Source organism: Anopheles merus, chromosome 3R (genome assembly GCF_017562075.2).
Source record: "Anopheles merus strain MAF chromosome 3R, AmerM5.1, whole genome shotgun sequence".
Classification (NCBI taxonomy): domain Eukaryota; kingdom Metazoa; phylum Arthropoda; class Insecta; order Diptera; family Culicidae; genus Anopheles; species Anopheles merus.
This window is the reverse complement of record NC_054084.1, coordinates 45,172,670-45,200,314: the sequence shown is the minus strand read 5'-3', so window position 1 is coordinate 45,200,314 and position 27,645 is coordinate 45,172,670. Positions and strand designations below refer to the sequence as shown.

At 39.4% G+C, this 27,645-nt stretch overlaps 1 protein-coding gene across 7 annotated transcripts in view; it reads right to left on the bottom strand.

The window, feature by feature from the left end:
• LOC121598081 (serine/threonine-protein kinase svkA) overlaps nucleotides 1-22,731 on the bottom strand; it is a 45,256-nt gene extending 22,525 nt beyond the window's left edge. For 2 of the 7 annotated variants that reach the window (XM_041924623.1, XM_041924626.1), the window contains exon 1: nucleotides 4,328-4,502. Coding sequence is in view for 3 of the 7 variants with exons in the window: in XM_041924627.1 (XP_041780561.1) it covers nucleotides 10,763-11,281 (519 nt within the window). In the remaining 4 variants the exon portion in view is untranslated. Of the gene's footprint in view, nucleotides 1-4,303; nucleotides 4,503-10,762; nucleotides 11,979-15,813; nucleotides 16,872-20,559; nucleotides 20,753-22,599 lie in introns of those variants that run through there. The other 5 variants (XM_041924630.1, XM_041924629.1, XM_041924627.1 and 2 more) reach the window with 5 other exon arrangements.
• Nucleotides 22,732-27,645: the final 4,914 nt, after the last annotated feature.

The window sequence follows — 27,645 nt, the reverse complement described above, 5'->3', positions numbered from 1 at the left end:
TCACTAGGTTAGCCGCGGTGCTTCGATTTCGAGGCCTTGCTGGTGTTATATCACACCAAGGTTGCTGGGGCACTGGTGATCACCACTGTTGCTCAAGAAGGCCTCCTTTATGCAATCACTCGTCTATCAGGCTCTCTTTCTTTATTTTTTTCCATTCCGACTCTCTCACATACGCTCATATGCATCGTTTGAAGGTATAAACAACATCATAAAACGGATTGCTCACGAGATATGGTATCATTTGTTATGCTGCTCTACTCGATCCCCCTTGCTTGAAAAGTTATGTTTTTGTCAAATGATAAAATTTCCTGATAAAAACAGACAAACAATCCGAAACGAATCTGGAAAGCACCGCCAGAGAATACGCGTGATCAGTTCCAAGTCTTGTTTGAATGAAGATTTCCCAAATCCGGCAGATTTGAAAACTATTGGACAAACCTATCTCCAATGGTTGCAGGATGGAAAATATGTCAATCAGTCAGCACTGGGCCGCTGGAAAGAAGGTTAGGTTTGATCGGACCGGTCTGTTTGAACTCAAAATTTGAACCACCATTACCAAATCCAAATGTTCCCGATTTTGGATCCATTTGGTACACTACCGGTTATAGGAGCGGAGTTGAAACCTCCCATTCATTCCAAGCGCAGTTAGAAATCAAAAGTATTTTTTCTATGGCAAAGCGTTTGGCAAAGACTTGAACACGTTGGTCGAGGTTGACACCAATTTTGGGAGCGCCAAAGAGAGAAACAGTTTTGGAAATAGAAGATTCCCTCTTCGACAAAAAAAACATCACTATTAGCGTTTCACAGACCAATGGCATCCCCACCATCCAGTGCAGAGCAAGCTACGGGGTTTATGCGTAAGCATACACACCTCACAACGGGAACGCGCACGGGTTCTTCTACCTTTTTCCGGAGGCCGCTTCATTTCGGCAATCGCACCACCGCAAGAGCACGATATGCGTGTTTGTGAGGAAATTGGGCGCACACCGAGCTGGCCACGCAGAGAGACCAGCGGCTGGCACGTTCGTGCGGGAGAAAGTAGGTTACCTTAGCGCGGTCGAACCGACGAAGGTTGCGGACTGGGCTGCTGTTGCTGCTGCTGCTGCTGCCGATGGTGGTGTTGGCAACACAATACACACATACCCATCACTTCATGCGGAATGTTTGAATAGTTTGTTTTAACTTCTTTTTCACCGACTCGCGAGGAAGAAGCAACAACCGGGGAAGGGATCTGATTGTGGATGAAAGTCTCCCACTATTTCTCGCCAACAATACCGATCCCACCATTACTCGCGCACACCTGTACAAAGCTTTCGTTTGGAAGGTTGATCATCCTTGTGGTGAATCTCTCTTCTCTGCTTTTTATTATTCATTTGGCAGCGCGCACATACTGCCCCCCATGCGGCAAGCTAAACCCGATGGGCCTATGCCCGATGACAGTGAAAATAAGTTTTAAAAATTCGAAAGAAACAGAAGGTAGCGTGGCATCAAGTGGATATCGGTGTAAATATTCATACGCATTTGGTCAGGTGAAAGATTCGGGCAACTCGTACACATTCATCCACTGTGAGAAATCATGAGGGAAACGTCACATTCGAACGTATACCAGAAACGGTGGTGTGAAGACTGGAGACATGAATCCGCTCGAAACCGTCAATCGACACATTGTAATAGAATTTTTTTAAATTCTTCACCTTGAATAAGGAATCATTTGCATACAAATGAATTTCTGAAGACAGGTAGAGAGAATTCCTTTAGCCGCAGGTGGCTGAATTTCCAGCAGAATGTAAAGTCAACTTCAGATACTTATTTCGAATTTGTTGATCGATATTTAGCTTCACGAAGTATAAATAATACAAAGCCAACACTTACAGTGCTAGATGAGCACTTTATCTTGGTGGGAGAGTTTTATCATCAGCGAAACAGTAAACCATACGTTTCGCGCATTCTTTCCCGATTGTGTGTATTTGTACTTTTTTTTCTTTTCAAAATCCAACCGGTTCATTGAACAGGTTTGGAGTTTATTTTAAGCCCACCAACGACACTAAACTCGCCCTGTGCTGCATGGTTAAAATCTTCAGTCGATTTGGCGTTCCCCTTTCAATGATAACTTCGCACTACACAGCAGAAAGCTTTCAAATTTGACTGTTGTATGTGTGTATTTACACTATCTTGCGACTGAATCGTTATATTTAATTTCGCAAATACAAATGAATGTAAACGATAAAGATACCACTTAGTCTCTTTAGCTTCTTTTTAAGCATACCAAGTATAATAGTTCTAGGGCTACCTCATTATCACTATATAACTATCCTGTTTAATACAATCTTTGTTGATGGATTGCCAACTAAACTTATCAAGAGCAACGACGTCATTTTTTAATATACTCATGGTCTTATGTATTGTTCGAATACAAAACGTTTACCAATTAGAAAATATTACCATTAATGTTCTCTCTCTACTCAAAACTTGTAATCTTTCCAAGCAACGCTATGAAATATCCAACATTCAACAAGTTAATTGAACTTGAAAATTACTTTTCACTTTTAGCAAGCAGCGAGATGATACAGTCTCACTCGTTATGCTCTAGTTTTTATCAAACCCATTACTGAAATCAATTGCACTCTGCCGACTTCGTCTTCGCCTAAAAAATCAGGATTTTTCGGACCGCACTAAATCAATCTGTATCCGTTTGGTGGCAGCCTAATGTCATAAAACTGCAAGCATGTTTCGCTTTACCACACTATGGTGTTCGTTCGCCTAGCCAAAAGACATTAAAAACTCCATCCAAGTACTAAAAAAGTGAATCTACAAAACACAAATTTACTGAATGTACTGCAGTTGAAAAACAATAGAAAATTTGAAAGACTATAGCACGCGAACTACAAATAACATTACCTAGTTTTGAAGAATTAGCGAAACTAGTGTTAAAAAATATTAGCAAAGCAAAAAAAAATCACAAATATTAAAAATATTTGTTTAATATATGGAATTCATACGCAATCAAAACAGTGCTACAAAGGGTAGACCTAGGTAACTTAAGATGCATAGTTTTAAGATGACCTGTATTGTTTGAATTATAAAAAAGTACCACGCACCAATAACTGGCAGATATACAAATGAACGAAAAGTATCTGCACATTATTAGTTTTTTAAACTTCATAATGTTTAAACAAACAATAATGCATTTTATTCAGCACAAACGATCGAAAATGGCCGTACAGCTTAAGTTCTATTAAAACTTATTATTATTATTATACATTTAATGCTTTACAAAAACATACAATGCAATGGAATATTATGGGCTTTAAACCCCAAGAATAATCTTTTAATGATCCAAATAATACGACAATCTCTCATAAAGCTCATTATTTAAGCTTTTCCTCAACTCATTTCAGTAAACATTTTTCATGTTGGTAACGAAGTGTCTCGACATTAAAAAAAAACAGATCTGTTTCCTTTTATCTTGGCCTTCAGCATTACTACAAAGGCAGGTAAACATTCTTAAAAATGGAACACAACAGAACATACAATCCCATTGAGAGCGACATAACGTTCGTACGCATACGGCGCAATAAAAAAAGCCTAATAGAAGGGGACACCGAGACAGGTAATCCACGATATAAGATAAAGATAATCTAAAAATACTTCTCGAGCGTACCCAATTCGAGTCATTCACAGCAATGTTTGTGTTTGTTATCATAACATTTTACACCACACTTGCGTGGTGCTTATGAACATTTAATATTACACCAAAATGTTATACCAAATAGCACTTAGCACAACTGCTCTGCTTAGCGAATAGTGTGTATAACTACAATCGTTTTAGCCAGCAATGTGTACAGAAATGATGTGCCAACATAATTTTACATAAGATAAATTAAAATGAAATCAGATTCGTCGGCACACAATACACTATTTCAAGATCACGCACTACAAATTTTTGTATATTGTATTATGTTTCCCCCTTCACTTTAACTAACACTGTTGTTTTTTGTTTATACGATTGCGCAGTTTTGATTAACAATACATCTATCATCACTATAGGAAACCTTTTTGACATATGTTCAAGCACTGTATAATTTTCACATGCCACGAACTATCGATAACAATCATAGAATATCGCATTTCTATTCAATTTGGAAAACACCACCATTCACAAACAAGAATTACACGAAAATTACAAACAACAACATCATTGATCAACTGGAAGCACAGGTCGAAAATTCACACCAAACACCATTCAATTTCCCATCAGCCAACGTAGGCTTTTTTTAAACGAACTGTGAGAAGAAACATATACATTTTACACCAAACGCACACCAACCGGAGAATAAACTTCCGTCAGGGTTTCGATTCATCAATAACTTTCAACAATATTTTAAAGTCATTATTGAAAAACAAGCCACTGAAGCTTTTACGGGCAGCTAATTTCGCGCCGCGGGCACCACATAAGCGTTCGTTGCCGTAGCGTTTACCGACCGAAAGTTCAACTGAAACTGAACGCCTAAACCGATCGCGCAACGGCATCAGCCGCGGCGCGCACGAAACGAACAAATACCCGCTTGGCCGCGTGTGTTCCCTCGTCTCACGGCTTCCCCAGCTCAAAAAGCCCTACGAAAGCGGACACACAGCGACCAATCCCATTATACGAACCAACCATTGCGACGCGCCCGTCTACCTTGTGCGTGGCGCATGCACTCTAGGGCTAAGCTAAGTGGTGCCCGCGGAACAGGCGGATGGAGACGCATCTCACGAAGCTCAGTTTCTCTCGCCGTGTGGTTCGCTCTTCCGGCACGATCACAACGAAAGGCGCGTGTTGTGCTACAGAAAGTTTCATCTAAACGGCCGACCGGAATGATTCAACATGCTTGAAAACATGCTGCTGTTGGAAAACCGTGCTTAAGAGTACGTGGGCCCAAGATACATCACCAGGGGGTGCCTTGCAACGGAGAAACAAAAAAACATATACTTGTACATAAACATTCCACCGTACCATGTCGATTGCCGTGCGATGTTGCTATGAATGGAGCTCCAGTGGGAGTCAGTGTGGGGTTGAAAGCTTCACGAATACAACGATACGAACGTGCACATACCGGTAACGTTAAACAGACCTGAATGTAACCAACACCTGGGCATAATCGAGCACTGCAGACCATTTGTTGCTATTGGCATCAGCTGGTGGCAAACAGAAAATGCCGATTTACAAACTAGTGCACTTTAATGATCATTTGTTTATTACTGTTCTTATTCTAATAGTTCTATAAAAACTAGTTAAATTGAGTGCACAATCATGTTTTGTGCTAATGTATGTTTAAAAAAATGCTTTAAAATTACATGATTTTTAAATTGAAATTGAATTTTTGACCCTAGTTAGAAAAACGTGAAATTACATTGTTTTCTTTCGTTAATGTTAAAAATTAACTAAATAAAAAAACATTTTCAGATTCAAGCCATTCTAAACACAGTAGTGTTTTAAAATATATGTTCCTCATTTGGTTGACACATCACTAACTCTTCTATCAAATGTATTGTGTGTTATTCAGTGGTACGACAATCCTATTAACCCCAGTTGCAAAAATGCAGTCACTTGTCTCATGCAGCTAGCAAAACGTGATATAAAACTTTCTGAAACCAGAAAGTGCGATTCATCCACGTGTGCATTTATAGAGGAAGTAGCGTTCAATCGTTCTATACATATCGTGTTCAGTTGTTAACCATTCACATAACCAAACCCAAACTTCTATAAATTTTAAATTACATTTTTAACATATTATTACTACATTAAAAATTATATGTAAACATATTAAAATTAAAAATATTAAAAATTTAACCTAAGATTAAATATAAATAGTCCAACTACGATTCTAAGACTTCTAAGACGATTCTAAGAAGACTTAAGTATTTATGAATTTATTGATATACTGATCTTTTGGTGTATATTTCTCGCAGTTTTGTCCTATTAGTTATTTGACTACAACATCTCATTTGATACATTAAAACATCACGTTTTAGCTTTCTTTTCTTTTTTTTTTGAGACTTAGAGCCGATTGGCATCATTCGCCAACCTTTTAGCTTTATACCCTTCTTGACCCAATTAATGATAGATCGTTAAGTAGGGGAGCATGGGGCATGGTTGGATGGGACGAAATGATCACCTGGATTTTTGGCAAATTAACATGTTTAAAATTACTTCTAATGATTTAAAAACATCAAATACAATGTTTTAAGCACACCATGAATGTTTCATTACCTAAGATTTCTAAATAAATTAATAATTCAGAAAATACAATTATTCCTCAAAACGATGTTATTTTGACCGTCTCAAAATAATCTTTCGTAAGAATGTTGCACATAATTAGAGAAAAAAGGATGTGTATCCAGGCACATGACATTTATTTATGATTTATTTATTGATATATTTATTCTTCTTCTTCTTCTTCTTATTTTTGGCTCAACAACCGTTGTCGGTCAAGGCCTGCCTGTACCACTACTTGTGGGCCTGGCTTTCAGTGACTTATTGATCCCCTCATAGTAGGATAGTCAAGTCCTACGTATGGCGGCACGGTCCATTTGAGGCTTGAACCCATGACGGGTATTTTGTTAAGTCGTACGAGTTGACGACTGTACTACGGGACCGGCTTTAAAGTTTAAGTATGTAAAATGTTTCGCTTGGGGCAAAATGGTCGTACCAGCATGAGGCAAAATGGTCGTTCCAGCTTGTGGCAAAATGGTGGGTATGTTTTGACAGGACCAAAATGAAGAGGCTGTGGTGTAAGCAAAGGTCGCTACAATATATTTGTTTTACATAAATGAACCTATGTTATAAGTTTATACTATAGAGAAAAAAATGTTGACAACACATGAATTATTAAAATTTTCCAGCATTTTACTATACTTTGTTATTTTACTTAATAATAAAAAAACACTTTAATACGAAACTTAAATCTCTACTCTTACCATTCTACCTGGATGCAACAGCTTTATAAAAAGCCTGAAGTCCAATTTTGCTCCTTTGTTTTGGTGTATTTTGACATTTTATGTATGACCATTGTTCCCCAACGCGAGACCATTTTACCCCGCACAATACATCTTCCCGACTTTTGTTGTTGATTTTTTAGCTTCATGTTAAATATTTATATTTGATGTTAATACGTCAACTTTAAAATATTTTTCATTAAAACGATTTTAAAACATCGCTTGCCGTCAAAACATCAATGTAAAGTGATTTATCCAATGGGATACAGAGCAAAGTCATAAACAGTGCCATTTGGCCCCGCCTTCCTTTGCTACATAGAGTTGAGATTAAGTTTTTTTGTTTTGATTTAATTTGCTTAGGCCACTACGAAGACCATGAAAATATTGCGATAAATAATTAGATTCTAAGTTTAAAGATATGTATATATTTGAGAAGATTCAATAAATGTGTGTGACTATTGTGTTTTAGATTGGAAAAATCATTTTGTAATAGATTCGTTTATTATATTATTAATCATCAGAATGCATTGTTGCTTTTTCACAACACAACAGTACTAACAAGGAAGACTTGACTGAACTAGATGGAATTATAATTAATTTTTTAATCAATGTTTCAACTTTCATACAATAACGCCTTATCGCCATCTCTTTAAGGACCAACAAAATGTCAAGCTACAACTTAACCAAATGTTAAGTGACTAACGCATCCCAATTGTGTCGTATTATTATTTCTTACCGATCAGTTTACATTTTGTGCCATAAACTTCTGTTCCTGTCATTTTTAAACTCATCATCTAACTCACCTGGAAATAGAAGAACAAGAAAAATGATTAAAATTAGAAAGCAAGGTATAATGGCACTAAATTTAGTGAAATATTAACCTAAACCTTTTCGTTTGTTTTGCAAGAGCCATACACACTTAAAAGATGCGGATATATTAATACATCACATGAAATAACACAAACTATATTTATAGGAAATGTATGTTTGCATTGCTTTTTATGTTGTTTCAGAATTATGCTTATTTCACCACTAAGCCGACTATCTCCAAACGAGTTCTCAACAAGCTTGATGGAGTGATAATTTCTGAACCCGAGAATAACACTCATGTTTGGTTGTGTTTGGAGTGCTTACATTTAGCACTTAGTGCATTCACTATGATTGACTGGCTCTCCAATATGACGCCGTACGTACAGACAATAAAGACACGTTTGTCACGTTGCTGTAGGTCTTCAGTTCTAAATCCCACATTCAAAGAGGTGCAAAAAAAAAACAGCTTAATAATGCTACAAGTCGCTGCATACAACCATACAAGAAAAACGTGTCATTTCAAAGTTACCTCTAGTTGAGCGCAGAAAAGCCGAATGGTAGTATAGCTATTTTTAATTTCTCATTTCAAAAGCTTAGCGAAAGCTACCCTGAATGTGACGGTTTATAGCCGTGCTAGTGAAGCTATGTTTGTTTATTCGGGTACGGCATCGACTGCTTAGAGCTACACATCAGCCAACACGTGCCTTAGAACGCAAAGTGTCACCCGATCCAATATGTTCCCGTGCTCATTTATTGTAGCATATGATTTATGTTTACGAGTAACGAACTTTGCTAACACATGACGTTTAACAGTTAAAAAATGCGGTCGACATTCGTTAAAATATATTCCTATTAAAATTTATGAAATAAAGAGAAAACTGCATGAGTCTTTTAAAATTCCTGAACTGAACGCTAGGCATGGGCTAAACATATGTTACCCTATATCTGACCCATTACACGTTGCTTCAAATAAGCAGAAGAACAAATAATAACTAGCAAGTCTATACCACATTCGATTCTGCTGTCAACAGTAAACAGTAAGGAAGAGAGCGAATAACTGAGAAGAAAGTGACCCTGTCTTCATACTCTGGACCCAAGAATTGATGCAAATATTTCAAGTACAGCCACTGCTCATTTGAATAAAAGCTCATCGATTAATAGGTGTGCTAGTTTAACCTCCCTAGCGATCGATAATATCGTTTCCCGGAATGTAAAAGCAGGGGAACCAACATCAGCAAGCAATTTTGATTTTCAGTTTTATTGAAACGTTTTTCTGTATGTTTATTCCTTTGAAAAGGCCACAGTTTTTGTCCCACAGGGAAATAAGGACATCTTTTACAGAAAGAAAATAAAACTGTTCAAAATACCAGTATATATAACACAAATTTCGATAACTTCATCAAATAACACAAGATAGTCATTGCAATGATATTCTGGCAAGGGAGAAACAACATACTTTGTCATTTCATGCAAAAGATGTCCATTCGAATTCAGCGTGATGAAATTGTAACATAGTATAAAATTACAAATTTACATGCACAAACACTTCATGTCAATAACTTTGTGACCAAATTCTTTCTATGTATATGGTATATAAAATCCTCAATTTTTTTATTAGATTAAATTTAATTTCAAATATTTTATTTGATTCTCTTAGCTTGGGGAAATAAGCTTTGTCATATCATATATATGCTACGCATAAATAGTACCATTCCCGAGATTTTACGCAAATACGCTATTTATAGACAATGTCTATCGATGGTTACACACAAAAATTGGAAGTGACAATACAAAGGATTTGAATTAAAAGAATAATAGATTAATTATAACGTATCCGAACGATAAACACCGTATCTACCGCTGAGGGCAGATAAGAACGGATAGATATATTTTAAAAAAGCTTGTTCACCACAGCGAGCCGCGAAAATTAAAGAAAAATCTGTCAATTCATAACTTAATTAGAATTATTGCAAACACATTTAACTAGTATCGTGGTATGAAAAACCATCTTTAAGTTAAATTTATAGTATTAAAGAATATAAGTTACAGATATATAGGACAAAATTATTCTTACATACAAAGATTGGCCTAATTAAAACAACTTCAAATTCATCCAAAAACAACACATTCAACCATGCGTTAGAAACCCACACAGTGACAAAAATAACATACAAAACCACACTTCCGGCTCAATGATGGACAATAAGGTTTGTCGGCAAGAAACTCTTCGGGATAGAATTGCTTTCAGGAAAATAACTATAACGCAACCCCCGTGTCGTGTAAGTCTCTACCGGTCGATTTATTTTCCACTAACGTATGAACGTGTTTAGCACATACACTAAAAAGGCTAACGCAGCGAAATATCAATACAAAACTGCTTGGTACGCCAACGAACAGTCTAAACGTATGTTTACTGCTCCCGCTGGTTCTCCGACGACTTAATCCAATAAAAAGTTATTATTCATATTCGTAATTTTCTAACGTCCGCTTGACGTCAAGTATGCAAATAAGTTTCCTACTACTAGGAGAACTAATTTTGGTTATAAAACGTGATACTTCTGTGCGTTGCATGCCTCATCCCTATCAACACTTATCGGATCTTAAATAACCTCTTTTTATATGCTTGTTCCCTAGCATGGAGGATATTTAGTTAAATAAATTAGAAGTTCTTGTTTTGCCATGCATACACAAAATTATTTTCAAATTTAAAATTGTCCATGTACATAAATATATTCATAGAGCATCTTAAGGCAGGGAATTTAGGATGATGAAAAGCTGTCAAACATTGTAGGCATCTCATACACCAATGAAAATATATTTTCTTGTAATCTGCCTTCAACAACAAATATCACACTTTTCAACAAAGGAGGGCTCTAACAAAACCAGTGTTTAGTTGAAGCTAATATCCCTGGGAAGAATGTATGTGAAAATTTCATTAGCTCCTTCTGCAAAATGAAACTTCCTTCCAACGTACCATGGACATACGGCATCCGGAATTGACCGGCTTCGACCTGGAACATATCTTTCCCGCATCTTTTTGCTGTTGCGGGGATCGTGCCGAAGAGAAAAACGAAGCACAAACTCCTTTTCCACTCGCTGTAGGATGCTGACGTTTTCCACCACCACCACCACAGTTTTCGTTATTATTGTTATTATTATTGTTATAATGATAGTTGTGGTTGGGGTTGCTGTTGGGGCTATGACACATCAGTTCCGATGACTCACGATGTTGGTATTTCATTCCGTCTACCTTCGCTATCACTCGATTCCGGTTGCAATCGATGCCCGGCGAGTGGATCGATGACGATGAGGATGGCGAAGAAAGGATACAGCTGACATTGTGATGGCCAGTACCATTGCCATTTCCGTCTCCATTGTAGCCAACTAGACCGGCATCGGCGTACTGTTGGCCACAGTGACCGGAAGACGTTCCTTCACTGCCAGAGACGGATGTGGTGGTTGTTGCAATCCCAGAGGCATTTTGGAGCACCATCGCAAATCCAGTGGGCGATGGACACTCCTCAGCCTTGTGGACTGTTTTCCAGCGGCGAAATATCGTAAAAGAAAGGATGTACTTGAAGAAGTTGATTCTTTTCTTCTTCGCACCAGCCTTACACCGCTGCACGCGATTATCAATGGTTGCAAATTGTTATCGTACTATCGCAATGGTGATGACTTTTCCTAGTGTTATTTAAGACACTTTATTGCGAAGCGGACAAACTTTGCGTTACTAGCACCAGAAACGCTTCGCACATCCACACACAAGCAATTCTAGGCACCAGCAATAATTAATCGTTGCACAACTCAGAAAACCGGACATATGTTTGCAATTTGTGGGTTCTGCTACAAATTGCTCCCTGGTGACATTATCAACCAGCAGTAAGGCACGAAAGATTCATTCAGCTTTAATGCGGATCACACACACAAACTCACACATCACACGACAGGCATCGGGTGAGTAATGTAAAATTCGCATTAAATCTAGCAAAGCCGTGCCCAATCCACTCAAAAAACCTCAGGTTAGACGTGGTAGAATTGGAAGGGAAGCAGCACACAATCACAAAACGTAATGAAAATTAAACAGCGAAACTTTCACTTTTCCTGCACCACCCAAAATCACGGAAGGATAATTTTCGATCGCTTGATATGAGGAAACACAACGACCAAGCGGTGCTTGCCACAGCTGAAGGACTTCTGTTTTGCGAGTATCGGTGAAACGCCGTTGGCAGCTCGTGCGAAGGATAGTTCAAAACCATAACACACCGACGAGAGCCGAACAGCCGAAAGGATGACAAAGCAATTCGAGCGACAACAGAGAGACCATTATTACGATTCGAGTTATATTCGAGCAGTTCAGACGAAGAGAGAACAAAATATGAATGAAGCAGCCATGTTCGATACTACGCTCGCACTTTTATGAATGCGTGAGAGCGTTGAGAATAAAAAAGAGTACTTCGAGAGTGGAACTACTACTGCAAAAAATGTTGGGAAAAAAGTCAGAACATTCTTCAAGGGACGAACCATGCGTAGTCACAAACCGCATTATTAAAACACCGGGTTTCGCAGAGATATCGTGAAGTCAAAGCATGAATCTGCTCCGGACCAAAACAAGTTACGTGGAATAGAACATTTGAAAATTCTAGGCGATGTCTGACAGTTTTTTTTAATATAAATTTGACTAAAACAATATAAACAATAGGGACAATTCCTATCAACCTAAACCTGATCTCATTTTTCAAACATGATGCTAAAATAAATTACATCAAATTACAAAAAAACGTCAAAGGATATATAACAACGACAGAACCATAATCAACTGAAGCTTTAGGTATTCTATGAAAGAAACGCATTTCTTGATTGGAAAATGTAGCAATTGGAAAGGGTTAAGCTTATTTATTGCTAATAGAATGTATGTACATACATAATTTATTGTAAAAAAAAAACATAACAGCAAAGCAATGATAGTTCTTTGCGTCTGAAAAAGTGATTGATGTTTGTAATTCGTGACAATCATACAAACGCTAATTTGAAATTGCACAGGCTTTTTAGTATTTTTTTTGATAAACGTCTCTTTAGACGTTTAGAGAATCATTTCTCATCTGACGATACAGTCTATCCATTATCTCTTTCTATACTGATAACTAATGATTCGCCGCGAATAAAAATTGATATCTAATTATGTATAGATAGTTTCAATTCTAATCATATTACACATTCTAAAGCAAAAAGCTTAAGCGCATAAATTGTGGGAAACATTGTTTACAACATACAACCATATTGTGTACTACAACATACTAAAACTGCCTATTACAGTTAGGGACACTTGCATATTATTTTGCAGTATTTTTTTATAAACTTTACACCATTACATCGATCGTCCTATCCGATTACTATAAAGCGAACTAACTTCCGGCTAGATAATAGAATCTGTCAGCCTTAATCTGTGAAGTTATATTTCATCGATTATCCACACGACACCAAGCCGTGGCGAGCTGATAAACCATGAGAATAAAAAAATCACCGATCGATACTGGAAAAGTGTTGAAGCAAAACATGAATAACATGTAAACGCTGTAATAACGTGACGTCGAGTGGAACGTGTTCCATCTATCCAACGTTAGATTAAATTTATTAATCTTGCTTGAAGCCAAGTGTATGGGTACTATTACATCAGCCGTTCCAAATTTTATGAAATGTGACCTAGTATAAGCCATTCCAAACGATAACCCTTCTATTGCCTGTATCATCGTTACGTTTTGAATAAAATTTATACTTAAAGCGATAAAATGTCATCAACCGACAGCCTAGGTAGGAAAATTTTATAACTTGTTATTTAATCTATAAACGATATATCCATGTACTATACATAAGGTAGATCAGCATTTGAATTTGGTAGGAGATGTTAAAGTTATTATGTACAATGTTAAAACTAAATACTCCTATGTTTGTATTTTAGAACCAAAATGGCCCGTACCGTCATTACTCAAGTTCTCAGAAAGAAATTTCAAACGTTTAAAGGCTTTAAAATTGTAATTCCACGGTTTATTCACTATTTGCAAGCAATATACAGTGGAACGCCTCATAACGAGTTTAATCTGTTCCAGTGCTTCACTTATTATACAAAAAAACTCGTTATGCGGGAGGTTCTTTTCCATATCGGGGATTAGTAGATCCAGGAAAAACGCATTTGAAACTCTCGTATACATATACCACGCACTTGTGACTCAAACAATTATTACGACACTTCTCTACCTAGCGATTTATGAGTGATAATCAAAATCAAAGAAATGTGAGCATGTTTATCAATCATGGTCTTGATTTCTCATCGGCACCGAAAAACGCACCAGAAGCACTCGTTTACTCGTTATGCAAGATTTCGCACGTTATTAGAAGTATTTGTTGAGCATTCCTTTTTGTTCGGTGTGTGAAAAACTCGTTATGAGGGCTATTCGTTATGAGGGGTTCCACATTATATACATTTACAAAACGGAAAAAAACCATGGAAAAGTGTCAAAAGTTCTAGAAAAAAAAACCCTGTAGGAATGTAAATTGAATCTTTAATACGATTGGTCCTTTGTAGAAAATGTGTTTTTTTTTCTGTTCTTAACATAAATACACTGGGTTCACAAAAATCTTACAAATAGATTCGCTTACCAAAAAAAAATCATCCAAATAAAACTTATCCAAAATATTAAAAAAATCATAAAATGAAAGGTGAAATATTGAACTATTTCATAGCTATATATTTAACAACTATTTCTCATCGAACATTGTTTCTTCATGACACTTCGAGACATGGTGCCGTTATATTGTCAATACATGCCACTTCATACCACAGAGAGTCCAGAAAATAAGGCAACTGTATGAGATAAAGTGAGTACTCCTGGTAATGTGAGTTTTCTAGCTTAACTGCCTGTCTAGTATAGCGAAGAAAGTAGCGTATGGAGAGGAAATAATGAACCAGAGCTTTTAGGTCGTTCAACTTTTACAAACTCAAATCCCACAAACCACTAGCAGCCGTCGCCAATTGGCGGTGTTTCGTAAGTAAGTAAAAGTAAATGAGAAACCCATGTAAAAAAGGCATCCCACTCAAATCGAAACCTTTTGTAGATGGAAAAACAAAACACTCTGCTGGTGGCAATTGTTTAACGAAGTAGATTGATAAAGCTTGTATTTTGCAATATTATTTTAAATTCAGAACTAAGAGAAATATTTGTTATTGTAAAAAAGAGGAAAACATGTTATAATAGAAATTATCATCTTAAAAAAAAAATCGCCAGAATCGACAAAAAGCCCTTTCATAGCAATCGACTAATAATGGTAGTGTGATGTTTCAGCACTGTTATTTACCCACTTATTTTACGTGTCACACGTATTAGAAGATAACTTTCCCTCAATTTATATTTTTTGATATCTTGTTCTTGAAGGACAGCTTTCTTCGATGTGTTCTTCAAGATTTTGTTCTTTTTCATGAATATTTATAAATAATGTACAAGAATAAGTGTTTTAAACTACTTTCTTAACAAACAGTTTAAAAAGATGATAGCGCCATATGCAAGGTTGGAGTTTTTTTATTTTGTTTTAGGTGTATTAAAAACACTAAAATGATCTGAAAAAAATCCAACACTTCAAAACGCACCAACAGCTGAACAATGTTAACGCATTAAAAAAAGCTAACACACACATAAGCACATGCACCGGTGAAATGAAAACAGTACACGAATCAAACAAAATAATGTGCAGCAAACACTTTGGCTGCTATCAAAATACCGTAAAGCGGTAGGAGAAGAATCCTACATTGCCATCGTTCCCATCTATTGCTTCTGAATGCTTTGTAGGCCGCTTGATGATGCTGCCATCTTTTGCCTATCACATTGACCGCCACATTTTCTTGCCTCCTCTACATTTAGGCCAAGTGTTCCCCAGCATTAGAGAACCGGCCAGCCAGCGCCAGCTAGTGATCCCGTAGCAAACGAAGTGAACGCAGCAAACAAACCAAAAAAAGCAACAAACCGAACTCGATACCTGTTTTTCCTGCTGCTGCTGATGATGATGGTGCTGATTAACGGTGAACTCATCCGTTGCGGATTCGATGCCACTTGCCGCAGACCAAGAGGTGGAAGCAGAACCTGCCGAAAGTGGCCTCTCCGGCGTGCACGACGGTTGATGGTAGGCGGCCAACAATGCCTCCTGGTTCCCGGCGGTGCACCCGACGCCCACCGAGCTTATCTGCCAATCGTGCACAATCGTTTCGTCGACCATGGTCAACGAATGCGACGTCATTTCGGAATCTGCGGCTGGCGTCGTATTGGCCGGATCGTATGAAACAGAGGTCCTCAACAGCGAGGACACTGGATAGTTGCCGGTATCGCGGCTCGAATATACCATTGTACACGATTGTACGATTGTATGCAGCGAAACAAAGGATGTACAATTATCAATCACTATCGCACAAAAACCTATGCGTCGTAGGACACTCACACCCTTCTCAAGGACCGTATATAGCACCGGTACGATCAATGGGCGTATCACTGGCCAACGAGGTATTTGCGATAATTTTGCTAACAATCGTGGCTATCTCACAATACACCAGCACTTCACTGATAAACGCATACACCACCAAGAAACTGGGCATGACTCATATAATGTGGGTTATTTTCCAATACTTGTTGCAACCAAACACATTATAATGTTTCACTACCTTCCTGGCATTGGATTGAACGTTTCATTACACAAAACAACAGCCACCACCACATCCGATATAGATCACAAGCATCTATTCGTAATGTGATCTTTTAATCATCTAATTTCGAACAGCTCTTGAATCAATATTGTAAGCAAAAGGAAAGGCAACCCCTTCCAACGAATTATGCACGATTATTAGTGCCACATAGACTCTCTAGCGGGGTTTCGGTCAAATCCGAATCCGGGTTTGTATTTCCCGGTCTTAATTTAACCGACCGACGAAAATAGACCCAACAAAACAGCAAAAGAAAGCCAGACCGGAGACACACAGCTAAAACAGTCGAATATATAGTACACTGCAAACAACACAACCGCGTGCTTCCGAGGGGAGAAAGATACTGAACGCGCCTGAGTTGAGAGACTGCGCGAGCCTAAGACCTGCCTCGAGAGTTGATTATTGCGCCCAGCTGGTGCGGTGCCGCAGTGCAGCGGGGGGGGGGGGGGGGAGAGGAAAAAAGGGGACCTTGAGGAGGGATGCAGCCAGATGGGGCAGGTGGCAGGTTGGGATGAAGCCCACTTCCTCGATGGGATTGGTGGGTTTGTGGGAGAAATTAGCTCAGTCATTCACGTTCTCTTCTTCCTGGGCCGGGCGATTCGGAGGAGGGAATGGAATCTCAAGATTGTTGCTGCTGACGTGCGAGTGCGCGCGCGGTGTGTTTGTGTCGCCCTGGGAACGCTTTATGGGGAAGAAAAAGGTGCTTCACCGGCCGAGCCCAACAACAACAAAACGCCATTGGACGACGCAACTACATCAGCATTCCGACTTGTCACAAGAAGTAAGTCAACGGCACGGTTCGTAACCGGATCCACTTCCTTCTACGAGTACGCGGACTAAGCGAGCGACTTGTTGATCTTGGTATCTCCCGCAAAACTGCCGTTTCAACAGTAGTTCTTGTGACGTGAACGTGTTTTCAGCAGATACTTTCCTTCTTGGGCTGCGCAAAGCGCTCCATTGAAGACATTGCTCATCTACGAGAAGGTTGAATAGAGGAGGGCTTGGAAAATGTAACAACCCCAAGTCAATGTTTGACCTACTTTTGTAGCTGAAATAATGAAACCCGTTTGTTTGCCACCCATTGTCTTCGAGCATCGTTTTGCCAATTGGACTGTCGAAAATTTGCTCTATTATGATGCATACAGGAATGAAATTCATAAATGAAATTGATATACCACATTTCCAAACACAACACTAGCATGAGCATGATTGATATATTAAATTCAATTAGTAAACTGTACATTTTGCTTTTGTTTTTACAAAAAATTGCAGTACAATTTAAAAATACAGCAATAATGCTTTATGTTGGAAATGATATAGAACCTCCCTGCATAACACCCTTACCAAAAAGCTTTAAGTTCAAGAACCAAGACAATCCAAAGAGCCTTGTTGTAAGCGATCGATCGATCCGTTATATTGTTCAAATCTTATGCACTTCGATTCACGTGTAAGCATTTCGATCGTCTGAAGTGCTTAAAGCGTTATCCCGACAACACAACACACTATACACACTTGATGGCTCGTCTTTTATGGAAAGGTTATTGATCGCGTATTAAACTAACCTAGATTAGTAAAGAAGGTAAAATTCATGACAAGTCCAGTGTCTTTTAGCTTAAAATGCGTTTGAGATCGTTTAACCAACAGGCCAATCAATTAAGTTAAGTAATAAGGTTAAGTTTTTTAATTGTCTTTTTCGAAATCAATAGCAATCGTTCATCACACCAATATTACCGGTGACTATAGTATCGTGGCAACAACTAAATGATTATATATAAAAACTCAGTGGTTATAAAAATTCATTATACTGGCACACTATTTTATTTCCCTACGCTACTCATTCGCTGTACAGGTGGTATCGCGGGAAAAAAACTATATATGCAAATTTGTTGTACGATGCACCTGGAGAAATGCATGTCCCAGTAGCGAAAGTTGCCAGACAACAAATAGAAGTGCATTATCATTTTCGAACTGTTCTGCCGGCTGGAAAAGCGTTGAAAGTTGTGCGAAACTCCTTTAACTTGTTTCTTGCTATCGTTATCGTTTGAAACGGTGCAAAAGTATGTTATAGCCGGGAAACTCATTATCATTAACACGACAGTGCATAATTGTGTAGGAAAGAAAACGTTTCTACAGCAGCGTGACCCCAAACCAATAGCATCAAAGGGCCAAAGGTATCAAAAGCATTTCGCACGCACGATCATGCGCAACCCACTAACTCGACTAGGGTTTCGTTTTCGTTAGGAAACTTTTTTTTGTAATCGCATAGCTATTGTTTTGAAGTAGCGACGTGTCACAAATGTCTCAATGCACTTTTGTTTTCATCCGAATAGACACTAAAGTTAATCGTTAGTTGTACAATTCGAAGAGGTTTCCAATTGAGCATGTAAAAATTCCTATCTTAATTTGTTCTTGAAAAGTTTGAAAAGTAGAACAACAACATTAGTTATGAAAAGTAGAACAACAACATTAGTTATGAAAAGTAGAACAACTTCATGCGTTATGATTAAAAGCAGTCTCTGGGCTAACAATATTAACAGTCGAGCTGTTTTTGAACTGCATCCAATAGACGACATAGAACAAAAGATAAAACAAGAGTAAAATTACAACAAAAAACAGCAATAAAATAGCCAAGAAACCTCCCTCACTTTATACACTGGGACCAGTTCCGATTCCGGTTAACACGTACATAATTTATGGCAACAGTTATATAGATAAGCACAACCACATGGAAAGTGCTCAACCCCAAACGCAACCAATCCAGCGATCCACTCTCTTATCAATCTATAAGTCTGGTACGGATGAAAGATTTTTCACACCGTCACACAGCATTTACTGTGCACGGAATATGGCTGATATGGGCTGTGTGACTTGCACTACGGCCCATTGTCCGTATGAAATCGCGTCGGAATGTGTGATTCATTCAATTGAACCACAAACAACACGGTCTAATGTTTTGCTATACATCCTGTATCTATTTTTGCGATAAGTCCAATGAGATTTTTTGCTTTTGCGCTTGCAGCGAAATCCTAGTGCTGAAAGAGATTGCTCACTAAAAAATATCAAAATTGCGTAATAAAATCACTAATCTTGCTATATAAGTTTAGGTACCGTATAGTACACTTTCATTCTGTATGAATTGCATGAATCATATAACTTGAAATATCGTAGTACATGCCCGCATATTATTTATACAGTGTTTGATAAGTTTATCAGAAAAAAAATACAATTTTAGTATAAGTCAGCAAAACCGTTACACAAGTTTGGTATAAGTGCACATAACCGACACACCAACATTCCTTTTAAAATGTTTCCTTTTTAGACGCAGTAATGGCTATTTTTTAAGCTAAAGGACAGCTATTTCTGAACCTCTTATAACATCGTAAGCTTAAAAATGTGCAGCTGCTGTTGGTAAAACGATTTCGCTATATTTAGCAACCGACAACATTTCGCATTTGCGGGCCACATTCACACTTACACCGTTCACATCAATGCAATTGGATGTAAGGATTCCTTTTACTATCGGACTGGATATATGCTTGCAAGCGCTAAAGTATCAATGATACTCATTTCAATTCGTTTGTAATGGACTTTGCTGGTTATTGAGCTATTTTACAGTGCAAGAAAAGGCAAAGAATGTCCTTTAGATACCAAATATGCTCCTTTCTGCTGGTTATGCCTACAGTTGCGAAATCGTTAACCCGCCGAAATTTACAGTGAGACTGATCGATAAAAATGACGATTCCAGTATCAGCTTGCCCTCTTGCTGTCTGCTACGGAAGCGTACGAAACCGCAGCGCTAGAAGCATTTCGGTCAAGGTCGTTGGTCGGAGAAGATTAATGTCCTGCAACGTCCATCTGCAACGCGAGCCGTATTAGCGTATTATCAATTATGATTCATCCGAGCAATCAAACTTTCTATACGAAGCACATACAGGTCGGTCAAACCAGGTTGAAAGGGCGAGAAGAGTTACTTCATGCACTAAAATTGATAACAAAGCGTACAATTAGTAATGTTTTCAAAAGACACCTACCTCGTTGAAAGCCATAGCTGTAGCCGCTGGAACACACTACTGCTTGCCGATGAAAATGCTGAATGTAATGCTGATGCCTGCCGGATCCGGGTACGGGATGTTTCCGTTCTTACAAGAAATTGGCACACTCGCAGGACAAAAGTACGCTGGGCACATGTACTCGCGTTTGCATTCGCTCCGTACGTCGAACTACCTGCACAAACATACGATGCGCACGACACACGCTTGTTGAGAGACGCAAAAGAATGTCCCTGCTTCGCACCACCGCAGTTCCCGCACCAACAGGATGATCTGTGTTTTGTAAATACTCGTAAGGCCTTTTGCAATGGATGCGCAAAACAAAACCGACGGTGGTGCGTTGGTTTGTTTTCTCTTGTGTACTTTTCACACCACGTTGCTTCGGCGTTCCTGTGTGGCGACGGTGACGACGGTCGTGCGGAAGAGCAAAGCAACAACAGTTTAAGGACAGTCGCGTCGTGTCCTACCAGTGAACGGTCGGCAGCCCCGGAGCCCCGTTTGTTTGGTTTGATTGTGCTGACGGCGAACGGAAGCAAGGTGCAACAAATGCGCGCCTTTGGAAAGCTGCACGCAAATGTCGGAAGGCAAGAAATGGTTTGCCCACAGCAACAAAACTTTGCCGCGAAGGAAAAAACTAAAACCGCGAACTCACTGATTCGACTTCACTGAGTGGGGGGGGGCGCACAGGCTAGTTGGCTTGAGCTGTTACTGCCAAATGGCGAAAATAACTGGTGTGTGACCAATTAAGTGTGACGTTCTCTTGCACGGGGGGCCTTTTACTGGCGCACTAGAAACCGTCGATGAGGTTGCTTTGGTTACTTTTCTGCGTTTTCTATTCGGGAGGCAACTGCACTAATTGACACGTTCGATCGCACCAGGCCGCGCGCGCTTTGCTTGCCTGCTTTTCTGTTCGTTTTGTTGCCAAGGTCGACTTCGATAAGCAGTGGCCAACCGCACTGTTATACTAAATCCAATATACCCAGCCGGGTTTGTTGCTGCTTTTATTATTACGTAACCGTTTGCCGGCCTTCAGTTCCGCCACGGTGGACCAGTGGAAGACGGGGATTCCTGCGCTAGGTACCAATCAGGCGACACTGTTCGCACCACCCGATGGTAAGCAGTACGATGATGAAGATGGCCGGAAATAGAACCGAACCATTTCCGAGCTCTGCTGGTTACCAACAACGGGTGAAGCAGCAAGCAACAACACACAGAGATAAACTATGTGTGTGTTTGATCATGACAATTGGTGCTTCCAGTTGAGTCTTCTTTTTTAAGCAAATCAGCGATCTGGCAAAGGAACGGTCAGGCTCAAACTCTACTTGCTAACAATATTCTCGGTCGATACACAGTGCCAACATGAACTAAACTGCTTGTCAGTGGTTTCTATATTCACAGTCTCTCAATGGTTTCGATGGAGCTCGTTGAGGGTAGCTACCGATGGGAAAAGTAATAACAAAACGATTGCCCTTACGTTAGAAGCACTGATCGCATTGCATCACCAAAGACGACGACGACGACAACACGATGCTGCTGCCACGGATAAGTTTTCTACCCTTTTTTCCGCGGATGCTGTCTAGCAAAAACACGGCTTGATCCACATCCCTCCAGCAAACAGCGATGACGACGATCGAGACAGCCAACAATTCTTGTTGCAACCTTTTCTTTTTTTTGCTTAACCTATCCGTTCAGAATTAAGTTCTACACCAAACCGATACGCGACGTCTGTCTTGGAGTATAGCGGCGGTGGCAGTGGCGCAGAACATTCCGACACAGAGTCTATACAAATTTCGCTTCACACCACACGCTGGCAAGGTTCTCCCACGGCTGTGTGCATTTTCTGTTTTGCGCAACTGTTTACCAGCACTTTACTACACCTTCAGCAAAAGTCGTGGGTAGAGAGAGGCCGCAGGTTTCAACTAACTTCGCCAAATCGCGACACATCTACACTGGGTGCAACAACTGTTTTCGGCTATGGATTATTGTTTTCCTCCTGCACGCTACTTAATCGTGTGACCCTACCAAATGGCTAAATGGGGAAACTTTGTTTCTGTTTCAAAAATGCACAACTGTCCCAAAATAATAGGAAAAAACTGTTCTGTTTTCATTAAAATGCCTTATTGAATTTTCTACACTTCTTGTCAAGAGGAGGACGGGGTATGACACTGATTTCGTCAAAAAATGCTACAGCGTTGACATTTGTTTCGTTAATAAGGGGGAAGAAGTTTCATTCAAATTTCGTTTAGTTATAAAACATGCAATGACCCAACCAACATTTTATTTAAATTGGCTGTTATATTTTTTTTCTTTATGTAACGACCAAGCGTTTTACGGGTGGCGGAAGGTTAATTGGTCATTTTAATAAGATTTAACACAATTAAGAAGAGCACACACATAATTATACGCAAAAGTCAGTGGCTTACGTCTGTTCAGTTCAATGTCGCGCCAAGAAGAGTGCTTTATTCTATGACAGTTCATCTTGCACAACGGGTGCTCCAGCGGTCGGAATGTAAGACGTTTATACTGCTGTGCTCGGGGTTCTTTTATATATTTTTATTCCATGTGAATACAGCCTGTAACGAGTTACGCAGTTCTCGACTAACGAAGTTTCGGCGATATGCGGTTTTCTAAACTTGACAGTCCTTGTGTAGAATCAGTATAATTTGCTCTACAAATTTTCTAATACAAATAAAAATTGCTTTTTTCAATGAATGTCAGAAACGTTCTAATTTTCAGCACGGATCGTAACGTGATGTTCGACTTACGCGGATATTCGAATTACGCGGACTCCCGGCTTAAGGGCCCTGTTTGTGCAGCATCGGGTGCAATTTTATGGGATTTGACAGATAATGTCGGATGTGCAATTTCCCAAATAGCCAAATTTGCTTAAGTAGCTCATTTGGGCAAGCTATCCAAGTGCCACAAATCCACTAAAAGGGTTCTGAATGACTCAAGCTTTTAACCTAAACGGAATATAGACCCAAGCGCCACAGATTAAGCTTAAACAACTGGAAAATTGAATATCAATAGAAAAAAAATGAAAGTTCCAAAGCTTCACTTGTTCGCTCAATAGATGCCGTATTACAACACATCACTATATTACTGTCCTTTTTTTGCAATGTATTTCCACAGGTTTCATCCCAAATAGCCAGAATTGCTTAAGCAGCTCATTTTGGCACGCTAAAGATCGCTGCTCTAATTTGCCTTTTGCAGTAGATAAACAGCATCAAAGTTCTATGTGGGTCTTTCAAACAGCGCCTAAGCAGCTTCCTTATGCCAAGATGCCAGGGATTATTTTTCTTTGTGTTTTATTTTCAAGCAAGCGTCATCGATGAAATAAACAACAAGATTTGTTTCGTTTAAACACATATGTATACAGTCTGTTCCCGAGTTACGCGGTTTCTGCGTTCCCGGCGAATCCGCGTAACTCGAATATCCGCGTAAGTCGAATTTCACATTTTTTGAATAAAATACTATTCATTAATCGGAGTTTTTGATTTTATTTAGTACTTTTATACACTTTATCATTTATTTGATATGATTTGTGCGAAAAATTCTAATATATCTGTCTTTTAAGCGGTTTCAATTTGTTAGCGAAAATGCAATTCATACCGAACTTGAAGCAAATTGTACTGATTTGACATTTGATCTGTCAAATTTAGAAAACCGCGTATCTCCGAATCCGCGTAAGTCGAGAACCGCGTAACTCGGGACTCATTCTTCAATTAACGAGTCTAACTTGTGCAGCAGCAATGAGATTATTGCCGGCGTCCGTCTTTTACACTTTGACAAGAGCCACCTTGTACCGATGTCATGCATTAAAAAGCTATAAAGTTCCACCAAGTTCATTACCCTTTCTTAACAAGCCTTCAAGTTCCATCATGAACCCTACACATAGTGCTAATCAGCCGCAAAGTTCCAAAAAGTACCATGTGCCTGTTAAAAAGCTCCATAGTTCCGCAAAGTACCGTCTATCTCTTAATCAGCCACAAAGTACGACATCGGAACGATTTTTCGTTAAACAGCCCTAAATCAGCTACAAAGTACGAGCTGGCTTTTTGGGATCTGATCATGACCTATATAGCCTTCTAACTTTCCGAGCCAAATTCTATATGAATGGTCGGTGTGGTCAGATACGTGGGTATCAACACCAACGACCATTATTTATATTTAACTTACTTCAGTGCAGGTGGTTTCCACTTAGGTTTAGTATTTATACAATTGTACCGCCGTTCCAGTTCTAGCGATGCATAACTTCAATGCGAAACCATGCAACAGTACAGATGGAATGAGAAAGCTCTCCAAGCGAGGATGCTCCACTGGTTGGGTATCCCACCAACAGATGGCGCCACCAGCCTTTTACTATTTTTATAATGCGTGAGTCGTTTGCCGTCTGTTAAACGAAGTCTTTCTATATTCCGTTTAGGTTGAGAGCTTGAGTCGTTTAGAACCCGTTTAGCAGTCGTTTAGTGGAGTTGTGGCACTTGTTGTCCTGCCGATGATGTCGATTTCATCCGTGAAGACAAGAAATTGGAGAGACCGGTAGAGGATCGTGCAACGGACGCCGTTGTCTAGTCCCGCGCTTCGAATGACATGTTCTAGGGCGATGTTGAAGAGCAGACAGGAGAGTCCGTCACCTTGCCTCAGACCCCTGTGAGATTCGAACGATTCCGACGTCAAGTCCGACACTCTCACCTTGCACTACACCTCGTCCATGGTGACCTCTAACAGCCGGATCGACTTCCCAGGGAAGTGGTACTGCTGCATGAAGTTCCATGGCTCATTCCGGTATATGGTGTAGTAGGCCACCTTGAAGTCGATGAACAGGTGATGCGTAGTGATCTGGCACTCTTGGCACTTCTGGAGGATCTGCCGTAGAGTAAAAATTTGGTTCCAAATTTGGTGATGGATTTGCTTCCAACAAACCAGACTGGCAGCTGCTGACAAATTTAGTAGCAAGGGACACAAATCTGCTGAAGAGGATCTGGGACAGGATCTTGTAGGCGGCATTGAGGACTGTGATAGCACGAAAATTCGAGCATTCCAGCCAGTCACCCTGTCAGAAGGATCCTTGGCCCCGTATGTGTGGAAGGACTATGGATGAGCCGTTATAACGACGTACTATACGAGATGTACGGTAATCTCACCGTCGTACATTAAGGCCGGAATAACGGATTGGCAGACGAAGGCGCGAGACCGTGAGCGGATACGGGCACTCCTGATGCACACCAAGATCGCAATGCGGTTATAGCGCCGGATAAGTAAGTAAGTTAAATAAATTAATGTAATCTAAGTAAGTAGCTAATGACACTAGCTATAGGTAGAGTAACCAGTCTGCCTCAATATGCTATACTGGGCTTGCTGTGGTCAGTGCGCTTGATTTGCGCTTCTTCTTCTATTTGGCGTAACGTCCTATGCGGAAACCTTATGCAGGTTTTCAGGACTTAATTCATTGGGACCGCCCAAGGGTGCTATACAGGCGTATTCTATTCTTACAATCGAGTCTTCTCGATGTCGAGCTCATGAATTTTGTGTGATCTTTTGTACGGAAAGTTAACTTTGGAGTTCATTTTTTCGAATTGAAGTCAGAATAGAATAAGCCTGATAGAGTCCATTCTCCATTACATTAAATTCATTTCGCGTATGAAGGAGACACTAAAGTGTTCCACAGCTATACGAACTCCTGGAAAACCCTGTAATGCCGTTGGTTCGGAATGTGTTAGTGTGTATAGTGTTGGCCGTTCCGGTCCGAACCTAGTAAAAAAGTTCCGTTCTTTATGTAGGCCGTTCCGTTCCGATCCTTTATACAAAATCGTTCCGTTCCGTTCATTCCGTTCCGTTCATTCCGTTCATTCCGTTCATTCCGTTCATTCCGTTCCGTTCCGTTCCGTTCATTCCGTTCCGTTCCGTTCATTTCGGTCTTTCCGTTCTTTCCGTTCATTCCGTTCCGTTCAATTCATTCTTTCCGTTCACTCCGGTCTTTGCCGCTTCAATATTAGCCGGCATCGCGAATAAATGAACTCTTTTTAACAGTCGTTTAAAGTTCATTTTGGTTTAACCGAGTTCATTTGTTGTTCATTCTTGTTAAAATAAACGATCGTCAAAACAGTTAACGACTGCTCGAAATGGCATATAGGCAAACACGGGGAAAAAATTCGAGCAGTACAATTAAACGACTGTTAATTTGTATCGCATACGCTCTTGACAGTCGTTTGTTTAACGCCGGCATAGGACCAGTCGTTAAAATTAACAAATGAACTCAATGCGTTCGCGATGCCAAATTCTAGCAATTTTTAACGACTCTGGTTAAATTTTAACGACTGTTAATTTTAAACCAATTCTTTCGCGATACCAGCTATTGTTAGCAAGGTGCTATCGTTCGTGCGTTCCGTTCTTTGAAAAAACCGGCATTGGCCGGCTGTTGCTTGCTGCATGCAAGATACTTGTTCACTCTTTCTCGCACACAGTATGTGTTGCCTGTGCACTCTCCCATGCTCACAGGAATATTCATCGCACTTCGTCGCGTATCGTTTATAAAAATCGTGATAAGCGAAACCAAAAATGGTGTTGCATTTGGTATTATGGTGCAATTTGTAACATCTATTATACTTTTTGTTATAATTTAGCTTATCTTAACTAGACAAATAATTATTATAAAATTTAAATCTGTACTCATATGGCAGAACTGGTTGGAAAAAATGTATTATAATATGTGAGTATGAACAACGAAGAATAAAATGTATTTATTTTTTATGCCACGATATCCACTTGATCCATGATTCCAATATTTAGCCATTCGATTCGAAGCATTCTGTTCCATTCGACAATCGTTTGAGTGCCGTGATGTTGTAAACGATTTATGTAAAAAAAAAACTATTTGTTTTAAGTAGTAAGTAAATTTCAAATAATTAGTCAATCTCGTGATACAATCGTCAACTCGGACCACTCAATAACTTCGGCATGGGTAAAATCCTCGAATGGATCGTGCCCCCATACGCTGGGATGATTATCCTGCTATGGGCATTTAAGTTACTGATTGCCAAGCCTATCAGTGGTACAGGAAGGCTT